Source organism: Marmota monax, unplaced genomic scaffold (assembly GCF_021218885.2).
Source record: "Marmota monax isolate L192 unplaced genomic scaffold, Marmota_monax_Labrador192_F-V1.1 WCK01_AAM20220418_F8-fsc00087, whole genome shotgun sequence".
Lineage (NCBI taxonomy): Eukaryota > Metazoa > Chordata > Mammalia > Rodentia > Sciuridae > Marmota > Marmota monax.
In genome coordinates, this window is record NW_026693476.1 from 4,546,232 (window position 1) to 4,559,696 (window position 13,465).

General features: G+C 32.0%; 1 protein-coding gene across 1 annotated transcript in view; it reads right to left on the reverse strand.

Moving 5' to 3' along the window:
* Nucleotides 1-13,465, reverse strand: part of Sycp1 (synaptonemal complex protein 1) — a 125,801-nt gene that overhangs the window by 85,074 nt on the left and 27,262 nt on the right. The window contains exons 12-15 of the mRNA XM_058583596.1: nucleotides 8,015-8,109; nucleotides 7,326-7,510; nucleotides 5,835-5,902; nucleotides 1,535-1,596 (exon numbers count right to left, since the gene is read on the reverse strand). Of these exons, the coding sequence (XP_058439579.1) occupies nucleotides 1,535-1,596; nucleotides 5,835-5,902; nucleotides 7,326-7,510; nucleotides 8,015-8,109 (410 nt within the window). The remainder of the gene's footprint in view (nucleotides 1-1,534; nucleotides 1,597-5,834; nucleotides 5,903-7,325; nucleotides 7,511-8,014; nucleotides 8,110-13,465) is intronic.

Consider the following 13,465-nt stretch of genomic DNA (forward strand, 5'->3'; position numbering starts at 1 on the left):
AATAACCTTATTTGTCCTTCACAACTCCCTTATTAAATATATACAGTTATTTGTCCCATTTCATAGATGGGGAAAATAGAACAATCAGGAGTTCAGGTAAATTATTCTAGGTCATACAGCTAGAAGATAAAGAGCTAGCTGGATACCAATCAAGGCATTCTTATCCTAAGAACCAAGGTACTGATTGGTCTACTGCTGTTCATATGTAACAAAATGCCAGGCCAGTCCTTGTCTGTGTAGTAGTGAATCTTAGAGATTTACTATACCAAATTAATGCTTTAGAATTCATCCAACAAATAGGTATAAAGTGCTTACCAAGTGTCACTTGCTAAGCACTAGGATTACAGAGTAAGTAGGACATAGGCCCACAGCCCTTACTGAGATAAACACCCACTCCACTATTTATTTAATGAGCATATAAAATGTACCAGTCACTATACTAAGAGGGAGCCTAAAAGATAAACAAAACCTTAAATAATTATATTGAAAATGAATTTATTTCATGTGTGAGAAGTGTTAAATAGAAAAAAAATCAGGGTGCTATAGAAATAGGCCATACGGAGACTTATACATAGCCTGGTGTGTCAAGAGAGGTTTTGTAAATACACAACATTTAAGTTGACACTTGAAGTATACATTAGCAAATTAAACACAATTAAAAAAAAACATTATTGTTATAAGAATTTGTACAAAAGCAATTCAGTGGAGAAAGAATTAGCACTTAGGGTTAAGAGGTGCAAAATCAGGTAATGCAACAAGTAAACACAAAATTAAATATCTGTAGTCATAAACAATATTGTCCCCTATACCAGGGGCAAGAAAACTATAGACTTGAATGACAAGTCCAGTTGGTGGCCCCTTTTTGTAGACCCTTAAGCTAAGAACGATTTTCACATGGTTATTAAAAAGAAAAGGAAGAGGAGATAATTAACACAGATCATACATAACCCACAAAGTCTAAAATTTTTACTAGTCCTTTATAGAAAAGTATGTCAGATTGGTTTTTTTAGCTCAGTGGTAGAGTGCTGGCCTAGCATTTGCAAGGCCCTGCTTTGATCCCTAGCACCACAAAAAAAAAAAAAAAAAAAAAAAGAAAATGTTTACCAACACATCCATGCTCCATACACTGAAATCAATTAAAATATAATGAAGCCTTGACTTACAAATTCACTAAACACTATTCTACCCAAACACTAAATATGGGTACTGAATATATATCATGCCTATTTTTTCAGATTGATCTTTGCAGCATAATATTCCAATGTACTAAATTTATAGTTACATAATATGCATATTTTATTTAAATGTGCCACCAACACATATTTAAATAATATAAACACGTTGAACAAGATGGTTAACAAGATGTATAAAAACTGGTACAGATAAAATTAAAGCTTTAAAATCAAATATTATTTTTATATTTTAGCCAAAAACTTAATATAAAATAGTTACAGTGTAAGAGTATAAATCAGTGGATTCAATATTTTTTGGAAAAGTAAATGTTATATATTAATAGGAAAGGTGGTATATTTACCAATATTTTTTTCAATTCTTCAAGTTCTACTTCTTTGTTATTTTTAAACTGAGTCATCTCTTCTAAAATAAGCAAAAGAATATAAATGTGTTAAAAACAGGATTAAAAGAATAGGAAAGTGGGGCTAAATAATAATGATGCTATCTGAAAGGGGAAAAAAAGATTAATGCAACTCAAGTACTATAAAACACAGAAGAAGCACAGATTCCAAATTAACTAACTAAAATAATAATGGATAAATATTAATAGTAATGTTTTTATAAATTAATTCCACAGCTAAATGAGCCAAATGTTCACAAAGCAAAATGAACAATGTACCTACATAAAATATATTGTAAATGAAGTCAGTATGTACCTTTATCTTCAACTCATCAATACCTAGTTAAATCTACCTAACCTAAATCTTCACTCCAAACTTAAATGAAGTTATCTTTCGTCAAGCTAACTCTGATCTTGTACTTTGGATTTCAACATTCCCACCTCCTCTTAGACTTTATCTGCTCTATTACTAACATGTACCAACTCTATGTAGAGGAATCTTTTATTTTTCCTATTCCATCTAAAAACCCCATTTGAATATAAAACAAATAATAATTAATCTTTCTGCCCTTCCAAGCTACCATCAGAGGGCTGGGGATGTCATTCAGTTGCAGAGTGCTTACCTAGTGTACGCCAGGCACGGGATTCATTCCCCAGTATTGGGGGGGAGCGGGGGAGAAGGTATGCTTTACACTGTCAGATTTCTCATTTTGTTCCGCAAATTTTGTTAGCTACACATTTCTTTCTTAAATCTATGCAAAACTAATGCCTATCTCCATATGATCTCAAAGGTTAACATAACCATTTTATGATGTAACTTATCAGTTTTCATCATTATGAAGCTTGATAGTATTTGATACTATTTTCCCTTTATCAAGACCTTGCATTATTTATATTTCCTGTTTCCTCTCTAACTCCTCTTTTATTGTTGTTTTTTTCTTAATAACCTTCCTTCCCTAGTGATGTTCAGTTGTCACCTAAAAATGTACTGGATCTCAAATATTGTCTTTCCTCACAATTATGGGTTATTGATTATTAGAAATATAATAGAATTACTGAAAATTTATCAGACTCTATACATTTTTAAAAACCACTTACAATAATTGCCCACAATCTTTAAGGAAAAGTCAACAGAATATGACATATCAATATATAATCTAAAAAAAAAGAAATCTGTAACATGCAAAGCCTATTTAAGCAAAAGTTTCATTTTAAGTTAAAGTATGTAATTTTTTAAAATCTAAGGACTGAAAACAATGCAATAGCATGTCTCTACACACTCTTTCACCTCAATCTAAAAAAATTTTAAAAAGACCACACACACACACACACACACAAAACAACATTACTAAAACAAGACAGCCTACCATTAACAAACCAGAAAGCCAAAGAATCCTTGGGGAAAAATAACTTGCACTAATTCAATGAAAACTGAGTAGACCAACTGCACCAGGTTACCAGACCTCCTTCTTCAAAAAACAAAAATCATAAGAATTGTTGTCAAAGGAACACAGCAATGCCCCAAATACCTCATGATCCCTAAGCAAGATAAACATCCCTTATACCAAAAGACAAGCTACCATACCCAACTCTCCTTGCAGTACCTGCCTCTAGTTCCCAGAATCAGAAGAATCATTCTCATTATGTGTGGGTAAATATGAATTCTTACATAATTCAATGAGTAAAAAGTCAGATATCAACAATCTGTGAATACAAGTAAAACTATGAAAGACACTCTCCAAATTCAACTAAGAGAAACTACAACTCAAAGAGAAAGAATTAATAGAGCCAACAAAAGTAGATGTTTTGTTAAGTGTAATATGTTCCAACAGAATACTATGATGCTGAAATAGGTTATCTAGTGCTCTCAGAATTTAACATTTGGCAACTGAGATTTTAAAACAGCAAAATAAACATAATAAAAGATTTAATTAGTGGTGGAGAAGTTAAAAAAAAACAAAGTCCTCCAAAATTTAGGGAAAAGAACAAAGAAGGAGACGGTATAAAACAAAATATAAAAAAATACAAAGGCTAGATCCAAAATTTCCAAACTCTATCCATCAAAACTTCTGAGAGAAAACATTAACACTTAGGAGAAGAAATAATAGATGAAAAATTTTCAGAGCTAAAAATGACAAGCTATCCTCAGATTAAATAGTCCATCAGAAAAAACAGCAATAGTATGATATTCCATTTTAAAACAATATTCTCTCATGCCTGGACTACTCAAATAGCCTCTAAGCCCATTTCTCTGCTTCTGCTTTTTTCCTCATTACCTGTACTCTCCACACACCACCAAATTTATCTGACATACAGAAGATAATGAGCTTTAAAAAAAAAAAGTCAAAATCTCTTGATGATTTTCCTTCACTGTTGGAATAAAAATTCCTTTCCTTGAACCTACCTGATTTACCTCCCTGAGTTCATTTCATTCCTCTCCATATCAAGTTCTCCCTGGTACCCAAGTTCACCTAATATTTTAAATCTCAGTTATTTTTTAGTCTCAGACAAAGGCTACCCCTAATCACCAAATCTAAATTAGGTCATATTACTCTAACATATTGCATTATTTTGTTTGTGGGCATAGGGGAAAGGGAAAAATTCAAAAGTTATTTCAGAGTTAAAATCTCTCAAATTATATTATAAATTATATATTAAAAATTACAAACAGTAGCAACTAAAAAACCAACTAGATGTGAAGCCAAAAGGAGAAAGAAGAAATTCCAAGATTTCGGTTTTGAGAACTACACTACTACCAAAAGAAGGAAATAAGCTATATTGAGACCCTATGTGATTGTTAATGCTACTTTTCCAAATACAAAACTTTCTACACTCACCCCATCATCCTCTACAACTATCCAAAGACTCTTACGGTCTACTTTTAAAATCTACCTCTTCCATAAATCCTTTCCCAACTATGCAACCCAACATCGATTTTGGCTTCCTTTTGGCATCAGCATCTAAACAGCTCCAACAATAGAAATCTCTGAGCATTTACCCCAAATATAGAAACACGTAAAAAATACAAAGACATATTTTATACTGTTATAATGAAAGGTTAATAATCTTGAGAACTGTTTGCTAATCTTGTTCCCAGAATGTGCTGTCCCCAACTGCCAAACTGCAGAATGTATTCCCTCACCCGGTTGCAGGCAACCGCCCACTCGCCCTGACCCGGCAATGAACTTCCCTCCCTGCCCTCTCCAAGGAAAGTATATAAGCTCTGCTTAAGCTATTCTCAGGGCTCTTTGCTCTATCCAAGTGAGCTCTGAGCCCCAGCATGCTGGACCCCAATAAACCCTTTGCTGTTGCATGAGACAGTCTCTTGGTGGTCTCTTCCTCCGACGCTCGCCTGACCTTTACAATAATATAAATATGTATTATTTTCATTATAAAACATAAGAACAAATAGAATTTTTAATATTTTCTTCCCTTCCCCTAATATAATTCTTGCTAATCCTTCATTTTGGACACCACTGATCTAAATGTTTCCTATGTTCAAACTTTTTCTCATAATAATTAGAAATGTCACAAGGACATGGTATTTGACTTCCTCTATATGTTCCCACAACATATAGACAATACTAAAAAACACACAGTATTGTTTCATAATTCTAGAATTTCTTATTCAAACTTCTCATAATGCATTATTATGAGAAAATCACACTGTTCATTGAATTTGTAATATGACTAATATCAGCCACTTAATTTCAATACTGAGCTGAACTGTTACAAATAAATATCCATTAAAGATATTTTAAGAATAAAAATTATTCCTTAATCTACAACAAATGCTGTCTTTAGACATGAAAGTTGTAGATAACATATAACAAAGGATCAGGTTTTTATATAAAAAGTTCATAATCCAACATAAATGACTAAATTTTAAAATTCAGTTAAAATATATAGACATTTCTTACCAAGCATTATTAAGGTCTATGAATCTTAGAATAAGGAAAAGAGAATACAAACATCTCTTAGGTTATTTACATTTCCAGATATCAATGACCTAAATAATGAAAATGAATTGTCTTTTTTAAGATTTAAATTACCGGAGTTGGGGCTGTAGCTCAGTGGTGGAGTGCTCACCTAGCAAACATGAGGCACTGGGTTCAATCCTCAGCACCACATAAAAATAAATAAAGATTTCATGTCTGTCTACAACTAAAAATGTTTAAAAAATTTTAACTTCCTATATTCAATTATGTTTTCATAATTAGCCAATATTATCAAAATAAATGTTATATTTTCTAAATCTTACCCAGTTCATTTGATTTCTTCTGAAGCTCCATGGTAAGTTCTTTCAGGTGATCTTCATTTTTTCCCAATCTTGTAAGACATATTATTTTGCAATGTAAAATATTTTTATCAGAATACATCTAATATCTAAAACTAGTATAGTTTCTTAGAATAGATTCAACCACTCAATTAGTAAACATTTACTGAATATATATATATATAATGTTTTAAAATATTACTATTATAAAAATATGAGTATTATAAACATTATGGTACATTTATTACATCTACACAAAACCTTAAGGTTATGATTATAATTTGTCTCTTAACTATTGATAATCAAATTAATCTATTTTAGAACTTTGAGATTGAACATAATTATTATTATACTAAATTCTGCCTAAGGAACAATCCAAATTGCAAAACATGTATAATTTTCTTGCTTTTGCTGACTTTCTGGTTTTGCAAACTACAAAACTGAGATAATTGGAACAAATGAATCTAAGGTAACTCACAATTTTAAAATTTGAAAATTTCCTGGATAGGTCAATAAAGAATATGTAAGAATATGGAGAACTAGAAAGAGCTAATTTTCTTCCTTTACTATGCATAATCAGTAAGATTAAATTACGATGGTACATAAATGGGATAGTACACCATGTAGCTACTGAAAATGATATACAGTCATTATTTATTAATCAAGAATTTGGATATTAATAAAATAACATAGAATAAAATGGCAAGTTAAAACAGTATTTATGTAAACAATACACATAAAAAAAAAAGACACATACAAAAGAAATACTGGTAGGCCCAGGCTATGACTTAGGAGATAGATCTGTTCCTCTCCTGTACCCTCCCAAATTTTATTAACCCAAAGCTAATGAGACAGAAATATTTACCAGGTCTCATAACACAGCTTTATTTGAATACTTTCTTAATATCAAGAAAAACAGAGTCTTAAACACTCAAGTTTTATACAAACTGCTATTTAGATGAAATGCAAATGAATATTTTACACACAGATAATCATATCCATTAATTTAATAAATATAGAGTACTACCTACTCTATCCAGAATAGTTACTAAGTTTATAAAGCAGATATAAGGTTATAGACCCCAGTGAAACAAACTTCCCAGCCCAGAAATTATTCCTATGAAGCTAATAATAATCCATAGTTTCAATAGATATGTTGTAACCAGTGTAACACACCATTCTGTGCAACTAAAATGTGCCAATAAAAATAAATATGTTCTATTTCTATATCAACACTTAAAAGTTTGTGGATAAAGCTTGACTCTATGGTAAAGAATGCATGGGAACTATCCTAAAGAATACCCTGCTTTTAAATCTTTTCCTGGGATGGGATATCTGCCTACCAAATACAAAAAAAAAAAAAAAGACTTGGCTATAGTTGTTACAGGAATTACACAGCAGATGACAATGAACAGAAATGGTACTGAATGTTAGAAGCAAATTGTTTTTATTCATTTAAAGTAAGATATAGTTTACCTTTGCTGTTCTGTTATCAATAATTCCTCCAAGTTGCAGATAGTTGTTTTAAGATCAGTAATCACAACTAAATGGGCAGCTTTGGCTTTATTAAATTCTTCCATTTGAGCTTCTTTTTCTTCAGTGAGCTGACATATTTTTTTTGTTGCTATCTGTAAATCTTCCTCTGAAGCTTTCTGAGTACTCTAAAATAAGTACAAAACCAAAGCAATAATTCAAAGGCCTTAAGAAAAAAAAAAAAAAAAACCTGACATTATCAGATTCTATAGGTTTGCTGCCTTTTTCGCTCTTAACTTCTTCCTATTCATCAACCCTTCCACTCCCCGTAGAATATCCACCCACTTATTATTTAAAATCACCATTTTTCAAATCCCACCTATAGCTCCAATTTCTCCATGGAATCTTCCTAACCAATCCAACCCACAGAGTTATTTCAATTCTTAGAACTATTATAGTAATTTATTACTCTAAATCACTGTTGGTATACCCAGCTTGATCCTGTATTTCACTTATATTTTTGATGTGTTTTTATCCATTGTCTATGACTAAATTATAAGCATTTTGTAGACTGGTATTTTTCTTCTCTATTTGAAGCTCAGGGTTCTTGTACATAGTATTATATTCAATAAATATTTGTTCATTATTGATAATGTAAGATTTACTACACCTAGTCAGTTTTTAAATCATACCACACTTATTTGCAAAGACATTTTAATATCTTCTAGTTCTGATGTCAAAAGGTCCTTCTTCTCATTTGATTCTTTTAAGCTTTCATTCTGTAATTCTAAAAAAGAAGGTTATAAAAAGGTAGTACTTAGTAGAAAATACATACCAAGAAAACTAATTGTTACTTGTAACAATTACTTTTTCCTCCATTAGATAACACAGTCCAAAATGGGAGAATTATGTGACTACAGACACACTAATTTTAATCAAACCTTTTTGATCAAAGAACTCAAAGACTAATTATTTTTAAACCTATTAAATATTTATAATTTACAATAGCATCAAAACAGACATATAAGAGGAAGCAACTCTGGTAGGTGGATTAAGAGACTTCCCTTATTTGTATTTGTATCAGACCGCTTACATATATCATGCACTGTTTCATTCATTATTAAGAATATGCTTTAGAAATAGAAAAGAAGGGAAGTTTTATCACTATTTTAGAGTGTACAAGACTCAGTGAGGCTCAGTACTTCAGCTCAAATATCTCAACTAACTATGGGAAAAACCTGTACATTAGGTCATCAAGAAGATGGTTTGGGCCTTTGTTTTTTATTGCTGTTGATTTTTATCACAAAATGCTTGGTCAATTCCCTGTGGGAATTCATCAAAGATGAATATTTAAAGATTGTCAGTGCTAAATTTAGAAACTGGAAAAAAACCTAAATATCCAAAAATAAATGTATTAAATGATGATGGTACATAAATGGGATAGAATACCATGTAACAAGTAAAAGATAATACGGTTTTTATTTATTGATCAAGAATCTGGATACAGAGCTAGGTAGAGCACTTTCTAGCACATGTGAGGCATTGGGTTCAATCCTCAGCACCACATAAAAATAAATAAAATAAAGGTATGTGTCCATCTATAACTATTTTTATTTTGGAAAGAAATTAATAAAATAACTGAATAAAAGGGCAGTTTAAAATAGTATTTATGTAGGGGCTGGGGCTGTAGCTCTGTGATAAAGTGCTTGCCTTGCATATGTTGAGGCACTGGGTTCAATCCTCAGCACCACATAAAAATAAAGATACTGTATGTTTATCTACAATTAAATAAATAGTTTTAAAAAATAGTATTTATGTAAACAATGCATATAAAAGGAAAAGATACATACTAAAATATTAAAAGCAACTCATAACCTAATGGTGAAATTATTATTTTATTTTCATGATTGTCTATATTCATTTTTAGCTTTTTGTTTGTTCGTTATCAGGGACTGAAACCAGGGGCACTTAACCACTGCGCCATATCCCCAGCCCTTTTATTTTTTGAGACAGAGTCTCACTAAGTTATCTAGGGCCTCACTGAGTTGTCATTTTTAGTTTTCTATTATAAATATCAATTATTACATTCCTTCATTTGAATATTAAGTTATGAAAAAAGCTTTTGGCCCCACTTAATGGCTAATGTTTATTAAATTCTAAGTCTCAGGTACTAGTATATATGTGTTTTATATGTATGCATTATTTTTTTTATTTTTTGGTACTAGATATTGAACCAGAGCCTTGTGCATGATAGGCAAGCATCTCCCATTCTTTTTTCCACCTTAATTTTGTATGTGTGTGTGTGCTGTGGATTGAACCGAGAGACTTGTGCATGTGAGGCAAGTACTCTACCAACTGAGCTATATCCCCAGCCCTTCCACTTTAAAATTTTAAGACAAGATCTCACTGAATTGCTCACAGGCTGACCTAGAACTTTTATAACTCTTCTGCCTCAGCCTTCCAAGGAGCTGGGATTTCAAGCATATGCCACATATCCAACAGGTGCATCATTTTTATACCTCATATACACTCTAGGAGAGGAAAGAAGTTCATCATCTTCTTTGGATTCAAGTTATATTACATCTTCTTATTCTAGCTACCTGGCCTTGACCATGACTGAATCAGTTTGACTCTAATTTTCCCTGGAAAATTAGAATCATAAATATTATTCATATCTTAAATGCTTCAAGATTATACAACTTAAAATCCTTAACTACAGTATATAGTATATAATCAATAAAGGCTAACAACTATTATGATGATGAAAATGGTGATATATACAAGAAAATTGACTTTAATATTCATGGTATTTATAATACAATTAGCCCGGTAGACAAACAATTGCAAGTGCTGATGGGTATATGCAGAGGACACTTAAGCAAAATAGATCAACAGGGGTAGAGGTTAAGGGAGGCAGGGATAAAGAGGGAAAGTTCAGGGAAGGCTTCTAGAAATTGAGAGTTGAGTTGAAATATTTTAAAGAAATTAAGAATTGGTAATAATAATAGGAGTTAGCTTGGTGTGGTGATAACACACCTGTAATCCCAGTGGCTCGGGAGGCTGAGGCAAGAGGACTTTGAGTTCAAAGATAGTCTCAGCAAAAAGTGAGGCACTAAACAACTCAGTGAGACCTTGTCTCTAAATAAAATACAAAATAGGGCTGGAGATGTGGCTCAGTGGTCAAGTGCCCCTGAGTTCATTCCCCAGTTACCCACCCACCCCCTGACCCCCACCAAAAAAAAAAAAAAGAATAACAGGAGTTAGGAGAAAAAAGAAATTACAAACAGGTAAAGTGTACAAAGGCAAAAATAGAAGAGACTGGATAATACATTCTGGAGTCTAAATGAAATGTATTTCAGTTATATGTCTTAAAGTATAAGGGGGTCTAAGTTGTATACATGTATTGAATTATCACACTGGACTCCACAAATATATGCAATTATTACATGTTAATTTTAAAAGTGATAAATTATAAGGGAGGAGTCATCACAGTTATGATTAGAAAGATAATAAAATTATAATAGGATTTATATGACTTGCTTAGAATCTTTTGCTTTATAAGCCACGAGGACCATGCAAAACAATTAAGGATGTTAAATAACAGAATGATGCCTCAGGTTTTATTTTTTTTTAAAGTTCCATTCTGGAGGGAAAATGCATAAAATGAAAAGGTCACTGGTCTTATTCTGAGTATAAAAAACATAAGAAAAGTACATCAGGAAAGAGGGCAATAATGACTAACAACTGTGGTGTTCATTATGACTATAAAACTATCACCAGACTATATGAAATAAATACTAATGATAGACATTATGATCTACCAGACTACATCATAATCACAAAACCAGCCTTTAGGCAAAAATGGGAATTAAAAATGATTTTCCAAGCCAAAACTTAAATTTGAAGTGCTCCTCAGTTCCCCTAGGATGCCAAAAGATTCAAATGCAAGTTTTCCCTACAAAAACATTCTTAAGTTCTAGTCCAAAAGATAAAATTACATCTTCTGGATCCAGAGATGAAGTTATACCACCTCATGATCCAAAAACACAAGGGAAGCAAAGCACCAAGAGCAGAATCTGGTATAGTATAAAAGCCATCTTGGAGTTACAAAGAGTTCAGATGTCAAAATTACTAGCTATGGAATAAAAAATAAGCATTTTTACATTCTTTAAAAATGAAAAGGAAGTTATCAATAAACTAAATAAAATGTCTACAAATTATATGTTAAACTGAAACTAAAAACTGCACTGTTGGCTGTTTACACCTCTAAGAAGGAGTAAAAATTCAGGATTAAGTTCTAAGAATATTAAAGGCATAACACTCCTGACAAAGTAACAAGATTGTACGAGGTCAAAAGCAAACAGAAAGGGCTGGGGATGTAGTTGAGTGATACAATGCTTTCCTAGCACTGGGTTCAATCCCTAGCACCAAAAAAAAAAAAAAAAAAAGCCTGCTTTTTATACTGAGGACATATGTGATCCTGGCAAAGTTGAAATCTGACTTGAAATTATGATAAGATCAAGAAAAGAAATATTAAAAGCCAAAAAATAGAGTAAAAAAAAATCTGTACAATAATCTGAGAAACTCAGTGTAAGAGGCAAAAGCAAATTAGAGGCAGATTTGTAGGCCAGATTGCTATCAAATGAGTTGTTCAGGGAACCCCAAGTTTTGAAACTAACTTAAGGTGGTCCCAAATGAACACAGATACCATGTAGATGGCATAAGTAAAGGCAAATCCTCCCAGGAGAAGTTATCTACATATTAGACATACCTTAAAGTATTCTTGCAAATAGTTCTTCAGGTTAAAAAACAATGCGCATAAAAATCAAAGAGAACAAGGCTTACAAGTAAACAGTCCGGACTAAAAACTATCAGAAACAAAATACAGGATGAGGACCACAGACATTTAAGATAAAGAATTATCAAAATGAAACTATAAAACAGTGATACTTAGTATAAGATATTTTGAAAATCCTGAAAAATATAAAACTATATAAAGTAGAACAGTAGCATTGAAAAGAATAACAACATCTCAGTAACTAAACATCTCAGTAACTAAAAATTAAAGAGTTTCATAATGGGTTAAAAACAAATAAGAGAATTAGTGAATCATGAGATAAATCAGCAGACTTTAGCCAAAATAAGACACAGAAAGACAAGCTATTAAAAAAAAAATGAAGATTGGTACAGCTGATAAAGTCAGAAAATTAACAGTTGTTTTACTCATTTTTTAATTTTTTTTTTTTACTCAGAAAAAGTGAGAAATAGAATGCGTATAACATCTGAAGGGATTACCAAGAATTTTTAGGAAGCAATAATAAAGGATACTAATTTATACTTTCAAGGAGCCATAAAACAAAACTAAACTATACCTTAAAATATATTATTATAACTACTAGAAAATCAAAGATAAATAAATAGCTGAAAAGCTGCAAGACAGGGAAAAAAAATACCTTATCCTAAAAGACTGAAGAGTTAAGGTAACAATTTTTTGAACAACAACAAAAAAAATATACAATAACCAAAATAAAAAGCTCCGTGGACAGGCTCAGTGACGAAAAAAGAAAACAAGAGGGGACAAAGGAAATAATCAGTGAGCTAGAAGACAGCACAATAAAAACTAGCAACTTAGGAGGCTAAGGCAGAAGGGTTACAAGCTTGAGGCCCCTCAACAATTTAGTGAAGGGCTGGGGATGTGGCTCAAGCGGTAGCGCGCTCATCTGGCATGCGTGCGGCCCGGGTTCGATCCTCAGCACCACATACAAACAAAGATGTTGTGTCCGCCGAAAACTAAAAAATAAATATTAAAAATTCTCTCTCAAAAGAAAAAAAAAAAAAACAATTTAGTGAAGTCCTAAGCAACTTAATAAGACCCTGTCTCAAAATAAAAAATAAGCAGGACTGAGGATTTAGCTCAGTTGTAAAGCACCCCCTGGGTTCAATCCCCTGTACCATTAAAAAAAAATTAGCAAATCTCCAGAGAGAAGATAGAATGAAAAATAAATTAGAGGGTTGGGGCTGTAGCTCAGTGGCAGAGCACCTGCCTCACATGTGTGAGCCACTGGGTTTGATCCTCAGCACCACATAAAAATAAAATTGTGTCCATCTACAACTAAAAAATATTAAAAATAAATTAGCAGAGT